This window comes from Panicum virgatum, chromosome 9K, assembly GCF_016808335.1.
Source record: "Panicum virgatum strain AP13 chromosome 9K, P.virgatum_v5, whole genome shotgun sequence".
NCBI classification, from domain to species: Eukaryota; Viridiplantae; Streptophyta; class Magnoliopsida; order Poales; family Poaceae; genus Panicum; species Panicum virgatum.
The window spans coordinates 63,354,988-63,376,610 of NC_053144.1; the positions used below are offsets into that span (position 1 = coordinate 63,354,988).

Below are 21,623 nucleotides of genomic sequence, written 5' to 3' on the forward strand. Positions count from 1 at the left end.
TCGCCCAACTAGAGCACAAGGAAAACATAAAACTACGGACTTAGAATTTACTAACCACAAGAATCGGGGATAAAAACCGAAACTAAGAATTAAATAAAGATCAACACTTAACACGCCACAAGGATCTAGTAGCATAACTTTTCTATCATGAAAAGGTACTGATGAGGAGTGCATAAATAAATTACCAACCTTTACTGATATAGAAAAGTATTTACTTTAACTCTAGGAAAGAACATCAAACAACAATATATCCACAAACATGCACATAGGCCAGGCACCTGAAAATTTTCCAGTGGACTACACATACAAAGAGTAATCTACCGAATAAATTTCATAATTGTTAGAGCAACGGAACAACCGGGGTTAATTAAACTAGCTAAAACGCAAACCACAATTTTAGCAGGGGCAAAAGTGACATTTCACAAGCGTGAGCATTTTTCTTCTAAAGATCTCGATTTTAGAAACCTAACAAAATTTATTTTGCATTTTTCTCACTTCTCTATATTTTCTTACAATTTTCCCTAGCTTTCAGCTAAAATATAGAAAAACAAAACAAAACAAACACTAAAAAGGGGGCTGACACCCGGGCCCCACATGTAAGGGAGCCCAGGCTCGCCCCTCCTTCCTCTGCTTTGCCCGCTCGGGCCGTGGCCGGCGCGCGGCCAGGCCTACCGCGGCGGCGGTGTGCCTCGCCAGCGGTGGCCGGCCAGCGGCTGGGCCGAGCCGCGGCCAAGGTCGCCCGAGGGTGCGGGGGGGGGGGGGGGGGGCGGGGCTGGGGCGCAGGGGTGCGCGCGGCGTCGGCGGCGGCGCACGCGGGCAGGAGCAACGGCGCGGCGGTGGCGGCGGCGTTCCGCCGGCGCGGGAGCCTTTTGGCAGGGCCAGGCAGAGGGGTCGCGGTCCGCGGGGGCTGGCGGCTGCGGGGCACATGTCAATATGTAGAATCTTGCTTCCATGATCCTGCTCATATTTGGCATCCACATTTTTTTTTGTGTAGAAGGATTAATTCATAAGGAAAAGAATGACATGGAGTTGAAGCAAGAAATGTGGTTAATTTTTCTTAAGCAGGGCGCAGTACTATCTGGTACTGCTTTGGTCAACCTTGCGCAACCTGGACCTTCTGCCTTGATGACGGAGCAAAGCAAGAACTGGTACGGTTAAGCACTTACTAAGCATCAGCTACTGGTCAAATCTCAGCGGTAAAGTGCATAGATCCTGCACAAGTCCTTGTATGTCACAAGTTCCCTTCACATGCCAATTGGCAGCCTCGACCAACGCGGGCTGGTTTGCAGGTCAGCCTGAGCTCTTCCAGGGCCGTTCAACTGGGGCAAAATTCTGTCGGTGCAGAAATCCTCGGCGCGTTTTTTTTGTCTCTTTCTCTCAACAACCATCCCATTTTGACACGCTGATGGGCACGTTTTTGCACGACAGAAAAAAGAAGAAGAATAAAAGTATCGTTACGCAGAAATTAATCGCCGCGCAATATATGCAAGCGTTTCTTTTTCTGGTCGATGAGGAATCGCTGTCAGGTGAGTCAATTTGACAGCTTCAAAGCTTTGATTGTGTAGTCCTACCTGCTCACGCGATGTCTCCATTGGTTTCGTCTCTTTTGGGGGGCTCAGCCGTTGCTTCCTCGTCTTCTCGGCTCAGCTTCTTCCCTGGCCTTCCAGGAAACTGGCGCGCTATAGAGCGTTCAGATTTCAGAAAAGTTGACACGGTCTGATGATCGGGGTAGATGTGGGAGTAACTAGAGAGGGTTACGTCGGAAGAAGACTCAACCAAGTTAAAATTCAAAGATCATGAGCCGTTTCACTCAAGGTGAATGTGAATAATATCATGAACTAAAATTGGTATATGCTCCATCACCATATAAAAATTGATGGTCAATTGTCTCTAGACCATTGTAAAATGGTAAGATGCGCTATGATATAAGAGAATTTTGGTGAAAATAGAAGGACACTCACCTTTTGACGAAATCGCCAATACACGTGCAAGAAAACGATGGTATAATATTCTTTGAAAAAATAATTCATGTACAATACATTACATATTTTTATAAACTATAAAACCATGCTACGACATATAATCCACAAGATCAATAACATCCGCCAATAACCGACTTACGTTCAAAGTATAAATATTAAAAGATCTCAAAGCTAAGTTAGTAAGCTTTCAAAAAATTGCCCGGAGGGGAAAGAGAAACCCACGAATTTGGAGAAAAAAAAGGTAAAATAACATTTATAAAAGAGACAAAAGGAAGAGAGAAAAACATAAGAACCAAACAAAATCCTCCCTCCCCTGCTGGCGCGCGCGCGCTCTCTCTCTCTAGCCGGACGGAAGCGGAAGGGGGAGAAGCAGCAGGCAAGCAACCTGAACCTGCAACCCATAGCCGCGGCCATCGCCTAGCCCCGGTCCCGGAAGAGAAATCCCCAATCCCTCGTCCCCAAAATCCCCTGCGGATTTCGCCGATAGGCCCCTCGCGCCGCCCCGTATTTGCACTCCCGGCACGCGGCGACGCGCATTGCTATTCCCTTCATTATTTTCCTCTTTTTCTTCCCTATTAGTATCACCCGTGCGATTAGCATGTCTCTGCCCAATGCCACCGCCTCGCCGCCGCCGTCGCCGGAACCCTAGGCCGCCGGAGTCGGAGCTCCCGTCGGCGGGGGACCGGGAGGGGGAGGATGCAGCTGCGGATCTCGCCGAGCATGCGCAGCATCACCATCTCCAGCAGCAATGGCGTCGTCGACTCCATGAAGGTGCGCGTCGCACCGCAGCCGCCCCCACCGCCGCCGCCCCCGCTCGGGCCCGGCCGCCGCGGCGGGGGAGGGGGCTGGGGCGCCGGCTGGTACTGGCGGGCGGTCGCGTTCCCAGCCGTTGTGGCGCTCGGCTGCCTCCTGCCCTTCGCCTTCATCCTCGCCGCCGTCCCCGCGCTTGAGGCCGGCGGAAGCAAGTGCTCCTCCATCGGTAAGATCGACGGGCGCGATCTCGCGGCGTTTTTTTTTATGTTTGCATGCGATGGGTTGAGTTGTTGATTTGGTGCGTTTGGGGAGGTAAAGCTTGGATCTCAGCTCCCTTTGGCGTTGGATTTCGCGGTGTCGGTGGGAATGTGGTAATGTAGAAATGCTTACTGTCTAGATTCAATGTAACAAGGTCTGGGCGATCTCATTTGCTCGCCCACGAGCTTGAGATTCAATGTAACAAGGTCTGGGCGATCTCATTTGCTCGATGTGCTGTTTTGAACTGAAATAAAGGGAGTTGACTATTTGGGTTTATGATTCAGTTTCCAGGTGGGTAAATATGTGGATCTTAGGCATATAATTTCCTGGCATTGGCCAAAATGTGGCATCCGTATGCTATAGTTTTAAGCCATAACTTTGGTTAGATTGGGGGGCTGCATTTAGTGCTATCAGCTGGAGTGTTGGCTTTGGAAGGTTTCTTGTCGTAGTTTTGAGCTGAATCGTGCAAGACTGTAGCAGAAACTGTACTATGATTGATTCCTGAAATTTACTATCACTTCTTCCCTGTGATCATTGGTTCATGAAGGTATATAAAACCGTAGCAAAAATCATACCAATCTGACTGCATACCTGGTTAATTGGACTCCAAAATATTTGGCCCTCTTGATTACTGTGGCTTCATGGATGGATATACAAGTTACTGGGATATTGCTAAACCCTTGATGCACCCACCCAACTTATTAATTGTAGGTAGAAATGCTAAGCTTCAGCAACATCACTTATCGGGGCCCCGTTTGGTTGCTTCCTGGAAAGTTTTTGAAAATACATCTCTCTACATTTGAAGTACTAAACATAGACTAATCACAAAAATAATTACAGAATTCGTCTGTAAATCGCGAGACGAATCTAATGAGCCTAATTAATCCGTCATTAGAGGTTATTTACTGCAGCACTACTGTAGCAATTTAGCATCTGATTACAGCCTAATTAGGTTCATTAGATTCGTCTCGCGATTTACAGGCAGCAGTCGCAATGCGTTTTTTATTTCGTCTAGATTTAAGTCTCCATGCAGGTGCCGGAATTTTTTTTTTGGAATTTTGATTTTTGCTTCTAAACACGGTTATCTTCAGCAACATCACTTATACTGGGGCAGAACCTAGAGTTTGTGCAAAAAATATATTTTCAGTTTTGGTACTATGAACACCTTAACCGTCATATGCTAGGGATATTTGTACTTGTAGCCTGATATTTGTACTACGATTTGGGACTTAGAACTTGATCTTGTCTGAAAAGCCTCCATGGTATGTGGATGGCGGATTGTATCAATTTTTGTTTGTAAAATTTATTGACATAAACTATCTAGTATGATTTTCAAAAAAAAAAACTATCTAGGATATTGTTTTCTGTAAGTTGCTGATACAATGAAAATTGTTGTTATTCATGCGTCATAGGTCATTTGGTATGTCAGTGGTGCTATATGATTATTTTTCACTGCTTACTGTAGGTGCCCCACCCTGTTCCATGGTTAGCTAGTGTCGGTACCCCAGAACTGGGGTACCCCCTCTTGCAGTGTCTAGACAAGAGCCTTGTGGTTATCCTTAACTACATCCAAACAGCCGGACCCCTGCGATCCGGAGCCCTGTTCACCTGACAACGGTCCCGGACCCGTCCCCCGGCTGGGGAAGGTCTGGGAGCACCACGTGTTCCGGAAGAAGCAGGCGCTCAGCCCAAACGGCCGGGGCTCCGGACCTCCCGTAGAGGTCCGGACCCCCGTGGGGTCCCGGACCCCCCATAGGGTCTCGGACCCCTTGTATAGTAACCGGACCCCCCACTAAGGGAGGGGATTGACACCCCGCCTCGGGGAGGTCCGTAGCTGCCACGTGTCTGCAAGCACAGACACGTATGTAAGGCCGCTTGGTCTCCATACTAAGGTTCACCTACCACTACATTCATTGTGGTAGGTGAACGTCCGCATTGATATAGCAGAGGCCGAGGCGAGTCTTTGACCAGGGGACACTATTGATCGCGTATTACCAAGACGTGTAGTGGAGCCGCTGGCGCCGCCCACGCCACGCCTGTCAGTCTGCCATGACAGATGGACACGACGGCTCGGCTTCATCCATTATGACGCCTACATAATAGCCACAACAGGTCACGCCGCAAGCTACGTTCCCCCAACGGGCACCTTGCTGACGGAACAAGAGAAGACCTCCCTTCGTTAGAGGGACAGCAGGGGATGGAAGCATATCGGAGGAAAGATTCGTAACCACTGTAGCCATTTGAGTACTCTGCGCAGTATGCTGCACAGTCACGTTGGGCCCACTTGTCGGGGCCCCAACGTCCTATGTATCCGCACCCCTTGGTCTATAAAAGGGGGCGCCCGCTAGAAGAAAAACCCAGGCTGGGTAAAAAGCCAAGACCCGGCAGAGGATAGATTCATACACAACCAAGATCAAAACCTCTCCCAGTGGATGTAGGGTATTACGCTCCGGCGGCCCGAACCACTCTAGATCGTGTGTTCTTGTGTGCTTGTCTCAGAGCTAGATTAGCCCAATCGCCTAGTACCTTCCCGAGCACTCCCTCTCTGGGAATAGGCGGGTGCGTTCCGCCACCCGGCTGTGGGTACCCTAGAAATCCCGCGACAGCTAGTTTCTCTGTATGGAACTGACTTTGCATCTTAGGGCTTGCAGCATGTGTTGTAACATTTGTAATCCTGTTTTGCAGATTGCTTGGGGAGGCGGATAGGGCCTAATTTCCTTGGTAGGCAGGGAGGCGATTCTGCAGTAAGTTAATGATTTAATTCGAGTAAATCATTGCTCTTTGTTTCACTGGTTTTCTTAAAGGCGAAGCAAGATTAATTTGTCGATCTTACAACCTTACTCAATGTGAACAGAGGCTGGTGCAAGATCTGTACAGAATTTTTGATCAAGTTAACAATGAGGAGTCCCCTTCCAATGAAAAGTTACCAGAATCATTCAGGGATTTTCTTTTGGAGATGAAGGATAACCATTACGATGCTAGGACATTTGCTGTTAGGTTGAAAGCTACGGTACGGAACTAACTTTCCTTGTTTAATCTCACATTGTTTCATGCTTTTTCTTTAAATCAGCAATACCTAAAATTGAAATAGTCTTTTTGTGATGTTTATTTGGTAGCCCCAAATATGATATGAACTATGTATGTTTTTGGGCACACATAGTCCATATCATGTTTAGGACTACTAAATACACATCACAAAAACCAATTCAGCTGTACAGGAATGGCATGCACATGGGAACTCCACCCTATTCTGTAACAATACTGATAGTGTGGCATTATATGTTCTGCTTTGTTAAAATTCTGAAGACGCGCTTGGTTTATTTTATGTGTTCTCTGAAGGAATGATATGAGCTCTGTTTTTTAATAAAAACAAAAGCGCAAGACATGACCGCTCAATAAATGGAGTTACAGTAATGTTTGGCAGTTGCCTGAGTTTATACTATTTCTGTTCTAAATAACACAAGTATTGGTATATATTTACCATTTTCCAAATTTAGTTTACCTTTTATGTTGATAATCTTTTTCAGCATGCTGGTCACCTTTATATTAGTCATTCTTGTTGTGCACCGCGTAATGCAATATCGAACTTTGGCTCTTACTCCTGATAAGGTTCTTTAGTGCATTATGTTGTGTCTTCAACATATATATTCTAATGCATATGCTTTTTTGCAGATGGAAAGCATGGATAAGGAGGTAAAAGGGTCAAGGTTGGCAGAACAGCTGTATAAACATTATGCTGCAACTGCCATTCCCAAAGGAATCCATTGCTTGTCTCTGCGCCTTACTGATGAATACTCCTCAAATGCTCATGCACGGAAGCAGTTGCCACCACCAGAACTGTTACCTTTGCTTTCTGATAATTCCTTCCAGCATTATATTCTAGCCAGTGATAACATTCTTGCTGCTTCAGTTGTTGTCAGCTCAACTATACGATCTTCCTCAGTGCCTGAGAAAGTAGTCTTTCATGTCATTACTGATAAGAAAACATATCCTGGGATGCATTCATGGTTTGCTCTTAATTCTATATCACCCGCCATAGTTGAAGTAAAAGGTGTTCACCAGTTTGACTGGTTGACAAGAGAAAATGTCCCAGTACTAGAGGCTATAGAAAATCATCGTGGAGTCAGAAATCACTATCATGGAGATCATGGTACAGTTTCCAGCGCAAGTGACAATCCTAGGGTGCTCGCTTCAAAGCTGCAGGCTCGAAGCCCCAAATATATATCCCTGCTGAACCATCTCCGCATTTATTTGCCTGAGGTGCCTTTTCATCAGAAACATTCTATTTTAGCTTTCAATCTGTTGCACTTACTATACAGCTGTTTCAATTAATATAGTTTTGTCATCTCCGCATACTCTACCGTTAAATGAAGTAGGACATGCTCAAACCAATTTCAATGTAGCGAATTAATATACCTTAATCTGCCACATTTATATGCATTTAATTTGATTCAATACCGTTAGAATGGGCTTAACGGTTACTAACCCAGATCATTACCACGCTAACCATCTCACTATTAGGATGCATGCTTAGTTCTCTTTCTAGCATGCATGAAACTTCGGAGCAGATTTCCCACGCTAACCATCCCACTATTAGGATGCACGCTTAGTTCTCTTTCTATATGTGATTATAATGAAGACAATCAAATGCGTTTCTATTTTCTGTATGATTACCACGTGTCGTGTTGTGCACTTACGCATGCTGCTAAAATGTGCCAAGCTGCTATATTCCACTTTCCCTTTTTAAGTTTCCATTATCTTTTTCCTTTATTCTGGTGATAATTGGATTGCACAATCAGCACCTTACAAATTTCAAGTTAACTTATAAGAAATGTCATGAAACTTTGTGGTGTGGATTTTTTTTTTACCTGATCGATCCCATTTATTCAACCAGCTCTTTCCAAACCTCAACAAGGTGGTCTTCCTTGATGATGACATTGTTGTTCAGCGTGACTTGTCTCCCCTTTGGGAGATCAATCTTGAAGGGAAGGTAAATGGAGCTGTGGAAACGTGCAGAGGTGAAGACAATTGGGTGATGTCTAAGCGTTTCAGGACATATTTCAACTTCTCTCACCCAGTGATATCTCGAAGTCTTGACCCAGATGAATGTGCTTGGGCATATGGGATGAATATCTTTGATCTGGCAGCTTGGAGGAAGACAAACATCAGGGATACATATCATTTCTGGTTGAAGGAGGTAATGTTCCATTATGTAGTTCATTGACTATGTTTTTGCATTGAAAATGTTCTTGTATTTTGCATGCCTATTTTGTGCTGTGTCCATCGTTCCAAAATCTTGAAAAAATATTGATTCAACAATCTGGTCTAAATGTAAAAGGTTCAATTTCATTCCCTTCTATCCGCTGTGGCACCATGTGTCATTATTTGCCATCAAAATAATTTCAATTCGATCTCTTCTGCAGAATCTGAAATCTGGTCTTACTCTCTGGAAATTTGGTACTTTACCACCTGGGCTTATAGCATTCAGGGGTCATGTGCATGGAATAGATCCATCTTGGCACCTGCTTGGCTTAGGATACCAAGAAAAGACAGATATTGACAGTGTCAGGAGGTCTGCAGTGATCCATTATAATGGCCAGTGCAAGCCATGGCTAGACATTGCTTTTAAGAACCTACAACCATTCTGGGCAAGGCATGTAAATTACTCCAACGACTTTGTTAGAAACTGCCATATTTTGGAGCCCCAGTATGACAAGGAGTGACTTAGCAAATACTGGACACAGTGAGTGATTATAGTTCACGATTCATTTGACGGCTGGAGAGGCTGATTGCTGTTGGATATGAAAATATTGGTTACTCAGGAAAGCTATCGGCATTGGATACAACTGACCATCCCCTGCATCGACCGGCATGCAAATACATGGAGTTTTCATCTGTATCATAGGGGAACACATTCTTTTCATCTGTATCATATGGGTGCATCATTCTTTTCCATACTGTAACTGCACAAAAGAGCTCTGGGACTGGGCTGATCCGTCGTCACAGAATAAGGGCTAGAAGATTGAACGAGTGGGTGATCACGACGAAGAAAGGAGGCGGATATTATGAGGGCAGAAGTTTATATGCTTTCCATCCATCCATCCATCCATTTAATTCTTTTTTACTTGGATACACTTGAGTCATTGAAATTTTGTTCCGGTAGTTTTGTGATTGCTTTGGTAGGTTGGAGATGATTGTAGTAGAGATGCCGTTGTTTGTGAGTAACCTACAGGATATTGTTACAACTGTTGACATATTAAAGATGTGCAGATAATTCTTTCAAGAGTATTTATGCTGAAGCTGAACTCCCATGGTTAGCCTATCAAAAGTCAGGATGGTGACGACTGACGAGGAACGCAACTCAGTTTGCCTGGCGGAAGCTTGTAAATAGCCGTTGTCAGATGCCTTGGCGCCTGTAGTATAATCAAATCGAGCAGTTGCTGAATTATTTGCGGTCATCGAATGGTCAGTCGCCAATTAATGAGAGGGAGAGAGAGAGACCCTGTGGGCTTGGCCCACGAGCTCATGGGCTGTAGCCTGAAGGATGTTACTCACACGTAGTAAAATTTCAACAGCAAAATAACTGATGGAACATTCCAAGCCAAACTGCCGCAAAAAATATTTATTTCAAGATTCAAGATTAAACCTAAGAACAAGCCTTGGCCTCAAACTTGGGTAAAACCACAAAGGCGATGGATGTTGGTGCTAGGTACAGCGGCGAATCGACAGCTCCGAGCACTGGATTCATAGCTGGAACACTGCCATCATCTCCCAGTTCCAACGGAACACCGTTTAGCAGCATTGTCTTGCTTTGGAGATTGCTGTCCTTGGCCATCAGATGATACTCCTCCCTCTTCTTGGTGTCGCTTGATGGCGTACTTCCCAGCCATGAAACTGCTTTCCTGAGCTTTTGTGTGAAGGAACTGCGCTTCTCAAGGTTGGGTCTTTTACCAAGGCTGACGTTGATGTCATTCTGGAGAGTGACATTGTATCCAGTAGTGTTGCTTAAATTGATCACGAGAAGAGTGATGCCTTGCTGCAATATGAAATGAACATTTTTAGAATGGGTAATCTAGCCGACTGAAAACTAGACAAGCTGCTATCTCTGTGGAACAAATTCTCAGAAGACGAAATCTGTTATCTAGTAACAGCCAACCAAAATAACCATAGCAATTAAGCTTAGTACTATAGTCCAAAATCTTCATGACTCGTCAAGCAATTCACTTGAAAAGGTATGTGACCAACTTACAAAGAGGTGCATCTCATACCTGTTGTCTTCTACAATGAGCATAAGCACGCAGCCTACGTGGTGCAATGAGTGCAATGACATCAATCGAAAGAACTCCATTGCCCATAAGCCGATGCCATAGTAGAGCACTGATAACAAAAGAAATGGTCGAAAAATATTTATCGAACCAACCTAAATCATCTTGTGAATTTCATAACTGAAGACTTGCCTGTAGTAATCGGGATTTGGCAGAAAAGTTTGCGTGTCAAGCAGACCGTAGTTCCCACCGATGAGAGTCTGCCGGCAGAACACCTTTGTATTATACTTAGATGCCATTCCAAGCTGATCTAGATACCTGCATGCATAAAAGAATTCCATTACAAACTCGCGCATCATACTGGATCCCAGCATTAGAGTAAGCTTGTGTCAACCATGAAAAGGAACGAGAGCTGACCAGATGCTGTTGATGAATGTATTCGACACCAGCGGGCCACCATTGTTGAAAACACCACCACTTTCACTGACCCAAGCAGAAGCCCATGTTCCATGCCTTTGGATGGTAAGCTGCCTGTCTCTATAAGTATCTTCAGCACGATCTAAGTACTTTGGATCCAATATCTTCCTTATAAGGTGAACATCATCCCCTGAAAACGATGTGTCATTCTTGATTCATATTGTCTATTGACTACATTAGTTAGCACCGTTAATGATAAAACAAGAACATCTGGCTAATATTGTAGCTATATTTCTGACTGGATAGAACTGATGCCATGCTATTTTAAGATAAAAATTCGAAAGAGTAGCTTATAAAGTTTTTTTTCCCCTTCTAATGACTCCATGCAGCCTTTCCTTCACTCTTTCATGAGTAATTTTTATCACAAAAGGAAGCAATTAATTTAAACAGAATGCATCTGAAATAACAGAAAGCGTTAAATAACTTATCATTTGGCATCTCATCAAATTATAGGTCACTTCTTTATTTAGCAGGATCACACGTTTTTAAAAAATACAAAAGCATTCATATAATATACGGATTTTTGGTAAGTATGGTTTTTCCTACAAAAAATGCCTAGCCATTTATTCAGATATATTCAGAATAAGCAAAAAGGCTCTGAAATGGTTTTGGAACACTGAAATAAGACTATTGGATGAGATTAGAGTCAAAACAATAAATCAAATACCTCCTCCAAGATTATATACATGGTGAGTTAAGGCATTAACAACACCATGACCTGAAGTCTGAAGTAGCTGAGAATACCATTGTTGATCAAAAAATCCTCCAGGGGCTAACAGGAGTGGTTGGGACAGTGGCGCCTTATACAATTGTCGAAGGATGGATTTAAATTCAACTACATCCTTTCCGTAAAGTTTAGCATCAACTTTTGCTCCGATTCCATGCCCACTCAGCTCATTGCCTGGAAAAATAAGAACCTGTGTAAAATTGTGGTTCCCAAACTTTATCACCCCTTATCATCAGAACTCGCGAACTTCCCTTGGAACATAGTAAGGAGTAGTACAAAAGGTTTCAGTAGAAAAAAAAGTTACAGTATTACCGAATTCCCATGAGCCAACAGGATATCCCTTTGAGATTGTGTATTTTACAAAATCATATGCATTTGTGGAGTTCCATTTGCCTGCCCAGATGGAACGTCTAACATTGTACCTCCCGTAGAGTGCATTCACACCAAATGTGACAATTGCTCTGCAGATAGATGTTTGCTCACCCATTAGCTAGTTCAGTTAGCATGTGAAAACCTCAAATAAGGCTTTCAATCCATTAGGAAAATACATTTGAAAATTCCCTGTTATGTAGATGCCCATGTATTAACATATGCATGCAGTTACACGGACAGGTTGAACTTATCATATCTTACAGTATCTGCTAACAAATTAGTATTCCCAAAGATGTCTAGAAATGATAGCTTGTAGATATTTTTCTCAATTACCAGACGAATCCACAAAATCCATATGTCACATTACATGGTTTGGGAATACGTGTGCTCAAATGTTTTAACATTTGGAAATCTATGCTGGCTACAATTAAGTTCTCACAGTACGGTAACAGAACGAAGCTTGAAATTAGAAGTCTCGCCCTGTTTTCTGGAATAGATCATTCAGTTTGTCCCACCTATCCAAACCAATGCAACCAACTGAGAAACCAAACAAGCCATTGGACATATTTCTGAACGGGGAGCATGGACTTTCAGTTCCCACATCATAAACAACTCTATCTTGCAAAGAGCCTCCCAACCTAATCCTCAAATTGTCAAATGCTGCAGCTAAAGTTAAATAAGACTGTTTGAGACATGGAGCAAATTAACCGGCCATCAACCTGCCTATTATTAAAGTTAGGAGGGATGACAAGTATGGAAGCAGCAACCACTGATTGTAACTCCAAGGGCCTACCTTGAATGGCTTGAGCCAGAAATGGGTGATCCAAATCCTGAATGGACCAGTTGATGGCATGAAAAGTTAGTTCGTACATCAATATGCAGCTGTAGCCCGCCAATAACAAGAGAAGAAAAATGATATAAAGCATACCAAATTCAGAATTGAAGACTGGCCCCATGGACACTGATTGTAGTTGCACTTCTCCGGGGGCCACCAGTCAATTGTAGCACAGACGTAGTTCTCATCCGTCTCAGCAATCCTAGTGGAGCCTTTAACTATGACTGTCGCCTCCTCCGGCTGCTGAGCCGAAGCCCAGCGAGGAGCAGCGTGCAGGCAGATGAGCGCAAGAAGCAGCAGCCTCACCTCCATTCCTCTACCTAGAAGACAAAACCACAAGCCAGATGTGTGTTATGCTCTGCAAGACTAGCCGCCGCACCATTTCCGCCTGAACAACTTCTTGGAACATAACGACTTGATGCGAGAAGCAAGTAGAATTCAAATTTTAAGCTCTAATCCGAACTCAACAACTGAACACCGGATACTAGGCAAGGCAAATGCAAACCGGATTCACGATTCAGAGCAGCAATTGTACGAGCAAAACTTTCACCAAGAAAAGATGCCATTGTTAAGCCGAGGAAGGAAGCAAAGAATTCACCTTTCTCGAGCAAAACTTCGCATCTGTCGGAGAAGGAATCGCGGATTTATCGAGGTATACCCTCCGACGCCGGTCGCACTGGCGCAACGTTCCCCCTCGCTCCCGGAGTCCCGGCCCCGGAAAAGCCGCTTATGGGAGGGGGACCCCGGGAGTTCCGAAGGAGATCCGGGTACCGGAGGCGGATTGGGAGCTCAGGCCGCCGATCTTCGGGCTTCAAACCACCGCAGATCAGCTGCCTTTTGTGATGCTACTGCTAGCCTACGCGGCAGCAGAGCCGAGCGCCCGAGCAGCCGGGCGTCGCAGGCTGCTGGTGGGCGGCTTCACGGAGCAACGTGGCCACGTGAAGACAGGAGAGTATACCTCGATCACGCTGCAGCACAGCCAGAGCGGTCGGGTTCCTTGATTCAGGTGGTCTGTTTGTCTCGATGACTACGATTTCCTCGCAAAGAAACTAGAAAGCAGCATCACTGAATTCTATTTCTTTTTTTTTGCGAAAAAATTCTATTTCTTTTTTTTTTAAAAAAATCATATAGATCAGCAATAGCTGAAGATTCAGGATTTTAGCACGAGTGATGCTTTGCTGAAGGCGGTGGGCATGGCTGTACTTTGTGGGATTAGGTGAACACGAGAGCAGCCAGACAGTGACACTGTGCCCACTCCCCCTTGTTCACTGTAGATCTGCTGCAATTAGTTCAAAACACACGCAGAGATATGATGGTTGGCTGTCTTGTGTCCTGGGTCAAAAGGTTTTGTTTAGGCTGCTGCCGTATAAGGTGGTTTCGTTCCACCATAATCCTGCTTTCGCACCGCCTAACCAGTAAGTCATACACAAGCACGTTTCAGGAAAGTTTCCATTTCTCCGGCTCAACAGAGAGTGGTTGGGGGATGCTTTCCTGTTGCTTCAGCTTCAGTCCAAGAATCCAGCCTGCCGGTGCGTGCACCAAGGCAGTGTTGGATCTGATCCAAAGGCACCCCAGTTGTCATCCTGCTGCTAGTGGCACTCTTCTGATTTTGCTGCGGTTTTGCAGATTAGATTCCTTGATCAAGGTGGTTATGAGCTTCGAGGGCGACTAATTGTGCCTTTCAAGGAAACTTGCAAAGCTCGTGCACGCCTCCTACCACCTCCAAAGATGCCGTCCGACCAACTGAAAACAACTGCTCGTACTGAACTAGTGATGACGATGAACCGTGCGACCCTCAACGAAATCCGGAAAGGCCGAGGCAAATTGAAACCACCAGATAACCAGCCAACGCACATTTTCTTTGGCCGATTAGCGCGTCCGTTTCTGCCGCCGTACCGATACAGGCAAGTTTAATACTCCGTGTACTATCCAGGCAGCGCAACAGTCCGGCTCTGTACGAAGGGAGGCACCTGATCCTGTTTGCACACACGCACTCGTTGTTGCGGAACTGCACGGCTACGAAACTGGTGATCTTCCCTCTTCAGGAGTGCAGTCTAGTCTTGGTCTAGTCCGTTACTCTGTTGTGATGTGCTGAAGCATGAACGCCCTCGTCTTGCCGTCTGGTATGAGCCCCATGCTCCGCATCTTCGTGTACACCTTGTTGGCTAGCCCGATCTTGCCTCGCAGACACAGCCCGTGGATGACGGCGTTGTAGATTGAAGAATCTGGAGCAACCTCCTGTGGATGATTCAGAATTTATCAGTACACCATAGATGAAAAATGGGTGATTTGGGAGCACAAGAACCGCAAACAAGTTCCATGAGATAATTCTGTAGATTATCCAGCATAATAAGTTGTTTGGGAAGGTCGACAGCTATCAGGTGTTGTGTCGATACTTGATAATTAATACATTGTTATTCTAACACCCACAATTCAGCAATTTACACAGCCATAATCCTTAATACATATAATATGCAGGGTGAGAAGAATCTGGAACTTTGCAACTCATTTCTCATTTTCTATCTCTCTTCAAGTGTAGATAAACCAAAACCATAAAATCTAGAGGCTTGCAAACCACAAATAATTGGAGTACGAAATTAATCATGTGCTTCAAACTGAATATCACTAGTGTAAAGAACAAAAATACACTAGGAACAACCTGTAACTAATTCTTGAAATGTTTTAGAGGATAAATAATGCAAACATAAAATAACTGTTGTTCAAATTAATCCTGCGCTTCAAACTGAATATCACTAGTGTAAAGAAAAAAAAATACACTGGGAACATTATGTAACTGTAATTCTTGAAATACAAGTGCAGTTATGCCCTTATGCACAAGAAGGCTTTCATAGTACCATCAAAATTCAGGTTCCCAGTGTAACTTATACACTGAAGGTTCTCATTTTCTATTATCTTGTTCAAATCCTTCGCTCATAAACCAGGAATTATAGGCCTATTGCCTATAGCATATTTGTATCTGGCAACAAGGTTTTAGCACTAACCCTAGAAGATTGCTTCATAATCGAGCAAGGATAATGCAACTTTGAGAATCAAAATCAGACTATCAGCCACTCAAGGTTTTGGTTTGGGAACAGCACACCAACCCACAATTAAGCAGACAGAAAATTCAAATATTTTCTGCCTCTTCAACAGAAACAAAATAGCGAGAAATGGAAGTAGTACCTCTAATATATCCTCTACTTCATTCCAAAGAGATCCCCAGATGCAAGCTCGTATAACAGATAAATGTGTGAATGTGTCTGGTGAACACCTTTGGTTAATCATGCGCTGGTACACTTTAAGAGCAACTCTTGGCTTGCTAGCAACCTCACAAGCACATATCACATGATTGTAAGATACTGCCGATATTTTGAGTTCATCTTTTTCCATCATCCATAACAACTGCAAACCATGTTCCCATTGACCAAGCCTTTCACAAGACATCAAAGCAATGTTGTAGAGATGATCATTTAAGAGCGTCGGATGATTGGCCTTAATTCCTTGGAAAAGCTCCAGGACATCCCAACATCGCCCAGACTTATATAATGCTGACAGTAATGCACTCCATGTATATTGATCAGGCTTAAGGCCTGAAGATGTTAGTAGATGGTACATCCTGAATGCAAGTTCATCTTGACAAGCCTTCCCGAGTGCATTGATCATTGAATTGAACAAAATGATATTTGGCTCCACTCCAGCACTGAGCATTCTGCTAAACGTTGCCAGGGCAAACTCCCACTTGCCCTCTTTGGTGCAGGATGCAATGATAGCCTTCATTATATCTTCGCTCGGATCAAGTCCATTCTGGAGCATTTCCTGATAAGAGGCAATAGCTAACTCAGACTGTCCACATTGCACAAATATGCTGACTAACAAATCATAGGTCAGCAAAGTTCCATTCAAAGAACTTTCCTTTAGCTTTCTCCATAGTTTCTCCACAAGCATCCAGTCTTTTGCTCTTCCACATACAGATATCATTGTATTATAAACGATCACATCAACGATTTTCTCTGAATCTTCCTGCTCTTCAATCTCATTGAACATTTTCAATGCAGAAGCATAACCCTCATTGCTTGCAACAGCCTTAAGAATCAAGGTATATGTGTGCCCTGTTGCCATTCGTTTCTCCTTCATGAACTCAAACATCCTCATCGCATCAGCCAACGAACTTTTACGCACATAGCAAGACAAGAGGGAGTTACAGGCATGCGCACTTGGCTGTAGCCCAGACGCGCGCATTGAGTCGAACAGCTCAGTGGCACTCCTGACCTTGTTGGATTGGCTGAGCTTTATCAACCTTATCGACAGCGTCTCCTCATCCCTCTCCTCCAAGAAGTGCAGCCTCGACCCACGATGCTCAGATTTCCTGTCCAGCTCTGCCGCCATCGCCGGCAGAGCACTTCCTGCGACCACCCCGCTCTTGTCCACAACGGTCGGCGTCCTCACCGGACGCCGACGCAGCAGGGGCGGACCCAGCATAGAACATGGGTGTACACATGTACACCCGATAATTCTTGCAAACGAAATCGAAGTTAGTAGGTCCGAATACAAATAGTTTTGTTAGGATTTGGGGTACTCCGTCTCGCACAGCAGAAGGAAGAGAAGGGGCGGGCATACCTGGAGGATGCGCTCATCACCGGCAAAGGGCTGGGCTAAGACAGGAAAAATGGCGCCGCCGCTCGCCGAGTCGTCGCCGCCGGGGAAGGAAGAGCAAGGGAGGAGATGAACCTGAGCGGCTGAGCCCTGAGCGGGAGCCGAGAGGGCTTGTCAATGAGCCGAGCTCGAGCGAGCCTGCCACCAAAGCTAGGTTTGGATTGGAGTATTTTTATAGGAAAACCAAATAAATAAATAAATAGAAAATTTTATGAAAGTTTTTTGGTTTTGGTGTTTGGAACAGAGGAAAACTGATTTCCATCCTTAAGGAAAGGCTTCTATTCCTTCCAAAATATAGGGAAAAAGAAGTATCTAATAGAATCCAAAGAAAAAATTCCTACGACATTTCATCAAGATGGCCCTACAAGAAAGTAGGTCTAACTATGTTACTGTACTTCATGATTTATTGCTGATGAAATTCGTGCATTGAGTCTAAAGTCTCGTCAATTTAAATAGTAAAATGTGGGAGCTTTAGAAACAAGAATAAAAATAAATTAAAGGAGACGGGAAGGGATATGATTAATATGGGTGAAAGAAAGGAAGAAACAAGGAGAAGATTTGAGAAAAAAATATATAAGAATTTATTCTTATGCCTTAGCAAGTAAACTTGAATTTTTTTTGAAATAATAGTATTTTAATAAAAAAATGTGAAAATAAATACTGAAAAAATTGTAAATAACCGACAGCGGACTTATCGGCTCCTGGTCGGCCATCCTGGGCGACTAGGGGTGTCGGCATTTGGTGGGCTGACACCACGTATCAGTTGCTGAACAGGCGATAAATCTATCGGCTCTTGGTTGGCCGCTAGGCCAGTCGGCTGGTCAACAGCGGGGCGCTCCTCCGAGGCGCCTCTACGTGAACCGGGCACCGGCGGCGGCGGCGGCGCTGGAGGAGGAGGAGGACTCAGGCGGGGCGCGGGGGTGTGTCGTCGTCGACGTAGCCCATCGACAGCGCGGGCTCCTTCCTGCTAGACCTAGGCCCCCGTGTCGCCGGCCACGCCGAGGACACCGCCACGGCACGGACCGGCGGGGGAGCGCTCGTCGTCCCACGCCAGCGACGAGGATGAGGGTGCGTCCGCCGTCCCTCTCCATGGGGCAGTCCGCGTTCGTGGAAATCTTTAAAGAGCACGGCACCCTTAACCCCGTAAGCATCCTTCCAAAAGAAATCTGATCGCAGCAAGCTTGTATACTATTCCGACCTCGTTCTTGGTCTTGACTCTTGAGAAGGCTGCGCTGGCGAAGCAGCTCAACCTCCGGCTGCGCACGTGCATGACGAAGCTGAAGCAGACAGAGATGGATTGCGAGTACCTGAAGCGTTGTTGGACTAGAGGTGCTCGCCGAGCTGCGCGCACAACCGCAACCGCGCGCGGAGAGCGCCGGCCATTGTCGCGGGCACAGCTGGGGGGGGGGGTGTGGCTCTGACCCGCGGGTCAAGGCAGTTGTGCGTGCGATGGGCAGAGGCGAAGACCGGGTGCGCCGGCCGGAGGCGGGGGTTAGGGGGTGGTGGTGGTGGACAGCCGATAGGCCAATCGGCTACCAAGGAGCCGATGATGCACCGCTTCACGAGCCGATAGCATCTTGTCGGCTTTCCTGTGGCCGATAAGCACTTTATCGGCTATATTGAGTAGCCGATGGTCTACTAGATTTACAATTTTTCTTTTGTAGTATTTATTTTCGTATTTTTTTATTAGAATACTATTATTTTATTAGAATGAACTGCTGGAATCTTGTTTCATTAGTATTCGCAAAGGTTTCGTATTTTTCTATTATCCAAACGACTTAAACTTTCCATTATTGTGTTTAAAGATGCAACAGAGTGGATGAGGTGATTAGAGATAATGATCGGATGGATTAGATGGGCCTGATTTCTTCTTTCTAGTGGGCCTGAATATTTGGTTTGGCCCACGAATCCTAGTCCGTCCCGACTTCATTTTAGCCCAGCAGATTCAAAGCGATTTTGATTTTATCTTTTATTTTCGCGTAAAAGCAAAAGCCAAACGCTAGTGTCCTTGCCTTTGACAATAGTATGAACACTCCATGCTAAATGCGTTGCGGGCTTCTTCTCTCTCTTTTTTTAAGGGGGAATGCGTTTGCGGGCTTGCATGGTACTACTTTCCGCCTCAACTATATGATCTGTTAGTTACTTTTGCAACAACAAAAGATTGTAAATCAGTATCTCTTTAGGAGAGAACAAATATCAGCTTCTCCCTTTCTAGGGCACTAAGAAGGTATAAAGTGGCTTCTTTCAGAAGGGCAAATCTAATCTAGATTGACACCATTACGGAATAGATTCAGCACTTAGTGGTTGCTGATAAAGCACATATTTCTTCCTTGAATATTCCAAGGAGGGCAAACATCGAGCTCTGAAGACTGAAATGGCAAGGAACAGGTTTGATTGTTTGAATACTGCACTGCCATCTGTAACTCTGATTGTCTGACATGATACCTTACTAGCTATGCTCATAGTAGTATACTACAAGAAACTCGAACAGTTAACAAACGTAACCCGCAAATATGCCGATTTGCACCAACGAAAGTTATTCCCTGAATGTTTCAAAGGAATTAGGCTAGCTGTCTTCAGAGTTCAGCCAACGGCAGAAACGGTAGGATCGGAGGTGTGACGGAACCGCCAAATTAAGACTTTAAATCTAAATTAAGTGTAATGACCGTCATTTAAATACATCGGGCGCATTATCTTAATGACTTAATTTGGCGATCCTTTCTCAATCCACGGCCCGATCGAAACAACACCGGTAGTCCCACGCGAGGGCGGGCGCAGATGGTACAAGCACAACGAATACTTGAAAATTACAACACGTGACATAATAGGATAAAATACACTTTTACAAACCAACTTCGAATACAATAATTTTACAAACCGGGTTTAAATACATACTTGATATACAAGTCTTCCAACTATTAAAATTAGAATTTATGACAAGGAAAAGACTATACTACACTACCCTTAGAGGTTCAGCCTGACTCCACCGGTCAGGCCGGTGCATCCCACCGGTGAGACCGGTGTGCATGGGTTCCCCACGTAGACACCGGTTAGACCGGTCCCTCCGACCGGTCAGATCGGTCCTAGCAAAACAGAGGGGCTGCACACTCAGCCCCAAGGGTGCAACCCGCCAAAACTCTAGTCTGGGGTCTCGCTCCACCACTTCCCACCCCCCTGCATCTCGGCGGATAAATTTAACGTAGCAGGGGCAGAAATCCACGTCCGTGTGTCCTGGAATAAATTGGATATCAACAAACCCTGAGCAACTAATACTCAGCAAGACTTACCCGACCAGTGGGTATAATTTAGCCCACATACCTAGACATGTAAGGCGTTTGGCTGGTGGTTATTTTGTAGAAAAAACGACTAAAATAATTCCTTACTTTCATTATTTTAGCCCCAAATTTTATATATAAATTGACTCTAATCTAACATTTGCACGAACCAACTATAACAAACATGGTGGTGCAATCAAAATAATTCAATATGTTCAACAGTATATACAGATAGCTCACATTCTAACATTTTGCTACGATGCAGCAAAGAGATCAAGGCCCTCATATCCGCGAGACACGGCGAATCGATTCGATTTAACCTTTCAAGGTAGACCTAACCAACACGGCACGCGTATGCCCCGTCGGACCACACACACCAACCCTTCCCCTCCCCGTCTCGAACTAAAGAACCACCCCACCTTCATATAGTCAGCCGAACTCAACGTGAGACCACCAAAAGTAAACATATGCATCACGTTTCTCCGCGACTACTCGACTCGCCCTAAGGGGTGGTGATGCAGTTCTGTACTTTCGAAGCGAGGCGGTACTAGGCTTACCGGTTTTGACTACCTCCTACTCCCGGCATGCGGTTAGTACAATTCAATCCCCAATCAGCACTGCTGACAACGACAGGTCCTTAATCGACACAGACGGGACTAAGACACCCAGGTACCCTGTCCTGCTACCATTCCTATGTATCCTCATCATTTCCCGTTCGGTCTTGTAAGGATCGTGGCCTAAGAAGGGGGTGTTGAATTGAGACTTTTTCAAATTTCTACTTAGTCCTTAACCTAGACTAGTATTGCCCAATCTACAAATTTGAAACCTAGTCACTAGAGCACGCTAGCAAAAGGTCCTTAGGTAGGTAAACATACTATTATGATCATATTGTCTAGAAGGTTGCACACTAGCAAGATCAAAACCTAAGCAAGAGTTCACACTACCATACAAGTTGTCCTAGTCAATCTACAAGCAATCAAAAGCAAAAATAACAACAAATGGATTTAATTGCTTGAAATAAAAGTA

General features: G+C 44.8%; 3 protein-coding genes across 6 annotated transcripts; 1 reads left to right on the forward strand and 2 right to left on the reverse strand.

The window, feature by feature from the left end:
- The first annotated feature begins 2,315 nt into the window (after positions 1-2,315).
- Positions 2,316-9,281, forward strand: LOC120646894 (probable galacturonosyltransferase 14). The gene is made up of 6 exons (XM_039923414.1): positions 2,316-2,961; positions 5,679-5,737; positions 5,848-6,003; positions 6,666-7,253; positions 7,888-8,190; positions 8,417-9,281. Exons 1-6 carry the CDS (start codon positions 2,679-2,681, stop codon positions 8,714-8,716), a joined length of 1,689 nt encoding a protein of 562 aa, XP_039779348.1. The 5' UTR covers positions 2,316-2,678; the 3' UTR covers positions 8,717-9,281.
- A 273-nt stretch (positions 9,282-9,554) lies between these two features.
- LOC120646895 (heparanase-like protein 2) lies at positions 9,555-13,414 on the reverse strand. Of its 4 annotated transcripts, none has more exons than XM_039923417.1 (10): positions 13,268-13,414; positions 12,763-12,989; positions 12,628-12,664; positions 12,314-12,494; positions 11,775-11,923; positions 11,403-11,636; positions 10,676-10,865; positions 10,451-10,576; positions 10,262-10,370; positions 9,555-10,029 (listed from the first exon to the last, which is right to left on the reverse strand). In XM_039923417.1, the coding sequence occupies exons 2-10, from the start codon at positions 12,979-12,981 to the stop codon at positions 9,640-9,642; spliced, it is 1,635 nt and encodes a 544-aa protein (XP_039779351.1). In that variant the 5' UTR covers positions 12,982-12,989; positions 13,268-13,414; the 3' UTR covers positions 9,555-9,639. The 4 variants fall into 4 exon arrangements, with proteins under 4 accessions (XP_039779351.1, XP_039779349.1, XP_039779350.1 ...); XM_039923415.1 differs by having other exon boundaries at positions 12,314-12,500; XM_039923416.1 differs by having other exon boundaries at positions 12,314-12,500; positions 12,763-13,002; positions 13,268-13,390.
- A 585-nt stretch (positions 13,415-13,999) lies between these two features.
- LOC120646896 (pentatricopeptide repeat-containing protein At3g29290-like) lies at positions 14,000-17,463 on the reverse strand. The gene is made up of 3 exons (XM_039923419.1): positions 17,287-17,463; positions 15,853-17,182; positions 14,000-14,907 (listed from the first exon to the last, which is right to left on the reverse strand). Exons 1-3 carry the CDS (start codon positions 17,301-17,303, stop codon positions 14,743-14,745), a joined length of 1,512 nt encoding a protein of 503 aa, XP_039779353.1. The 5' UTR covers positions 17,304-17,463; the 3' UTR covers positions 14,000-14,742.
- Positions 17,464-21,623: the final 4,160 nt, after the last annotated feature.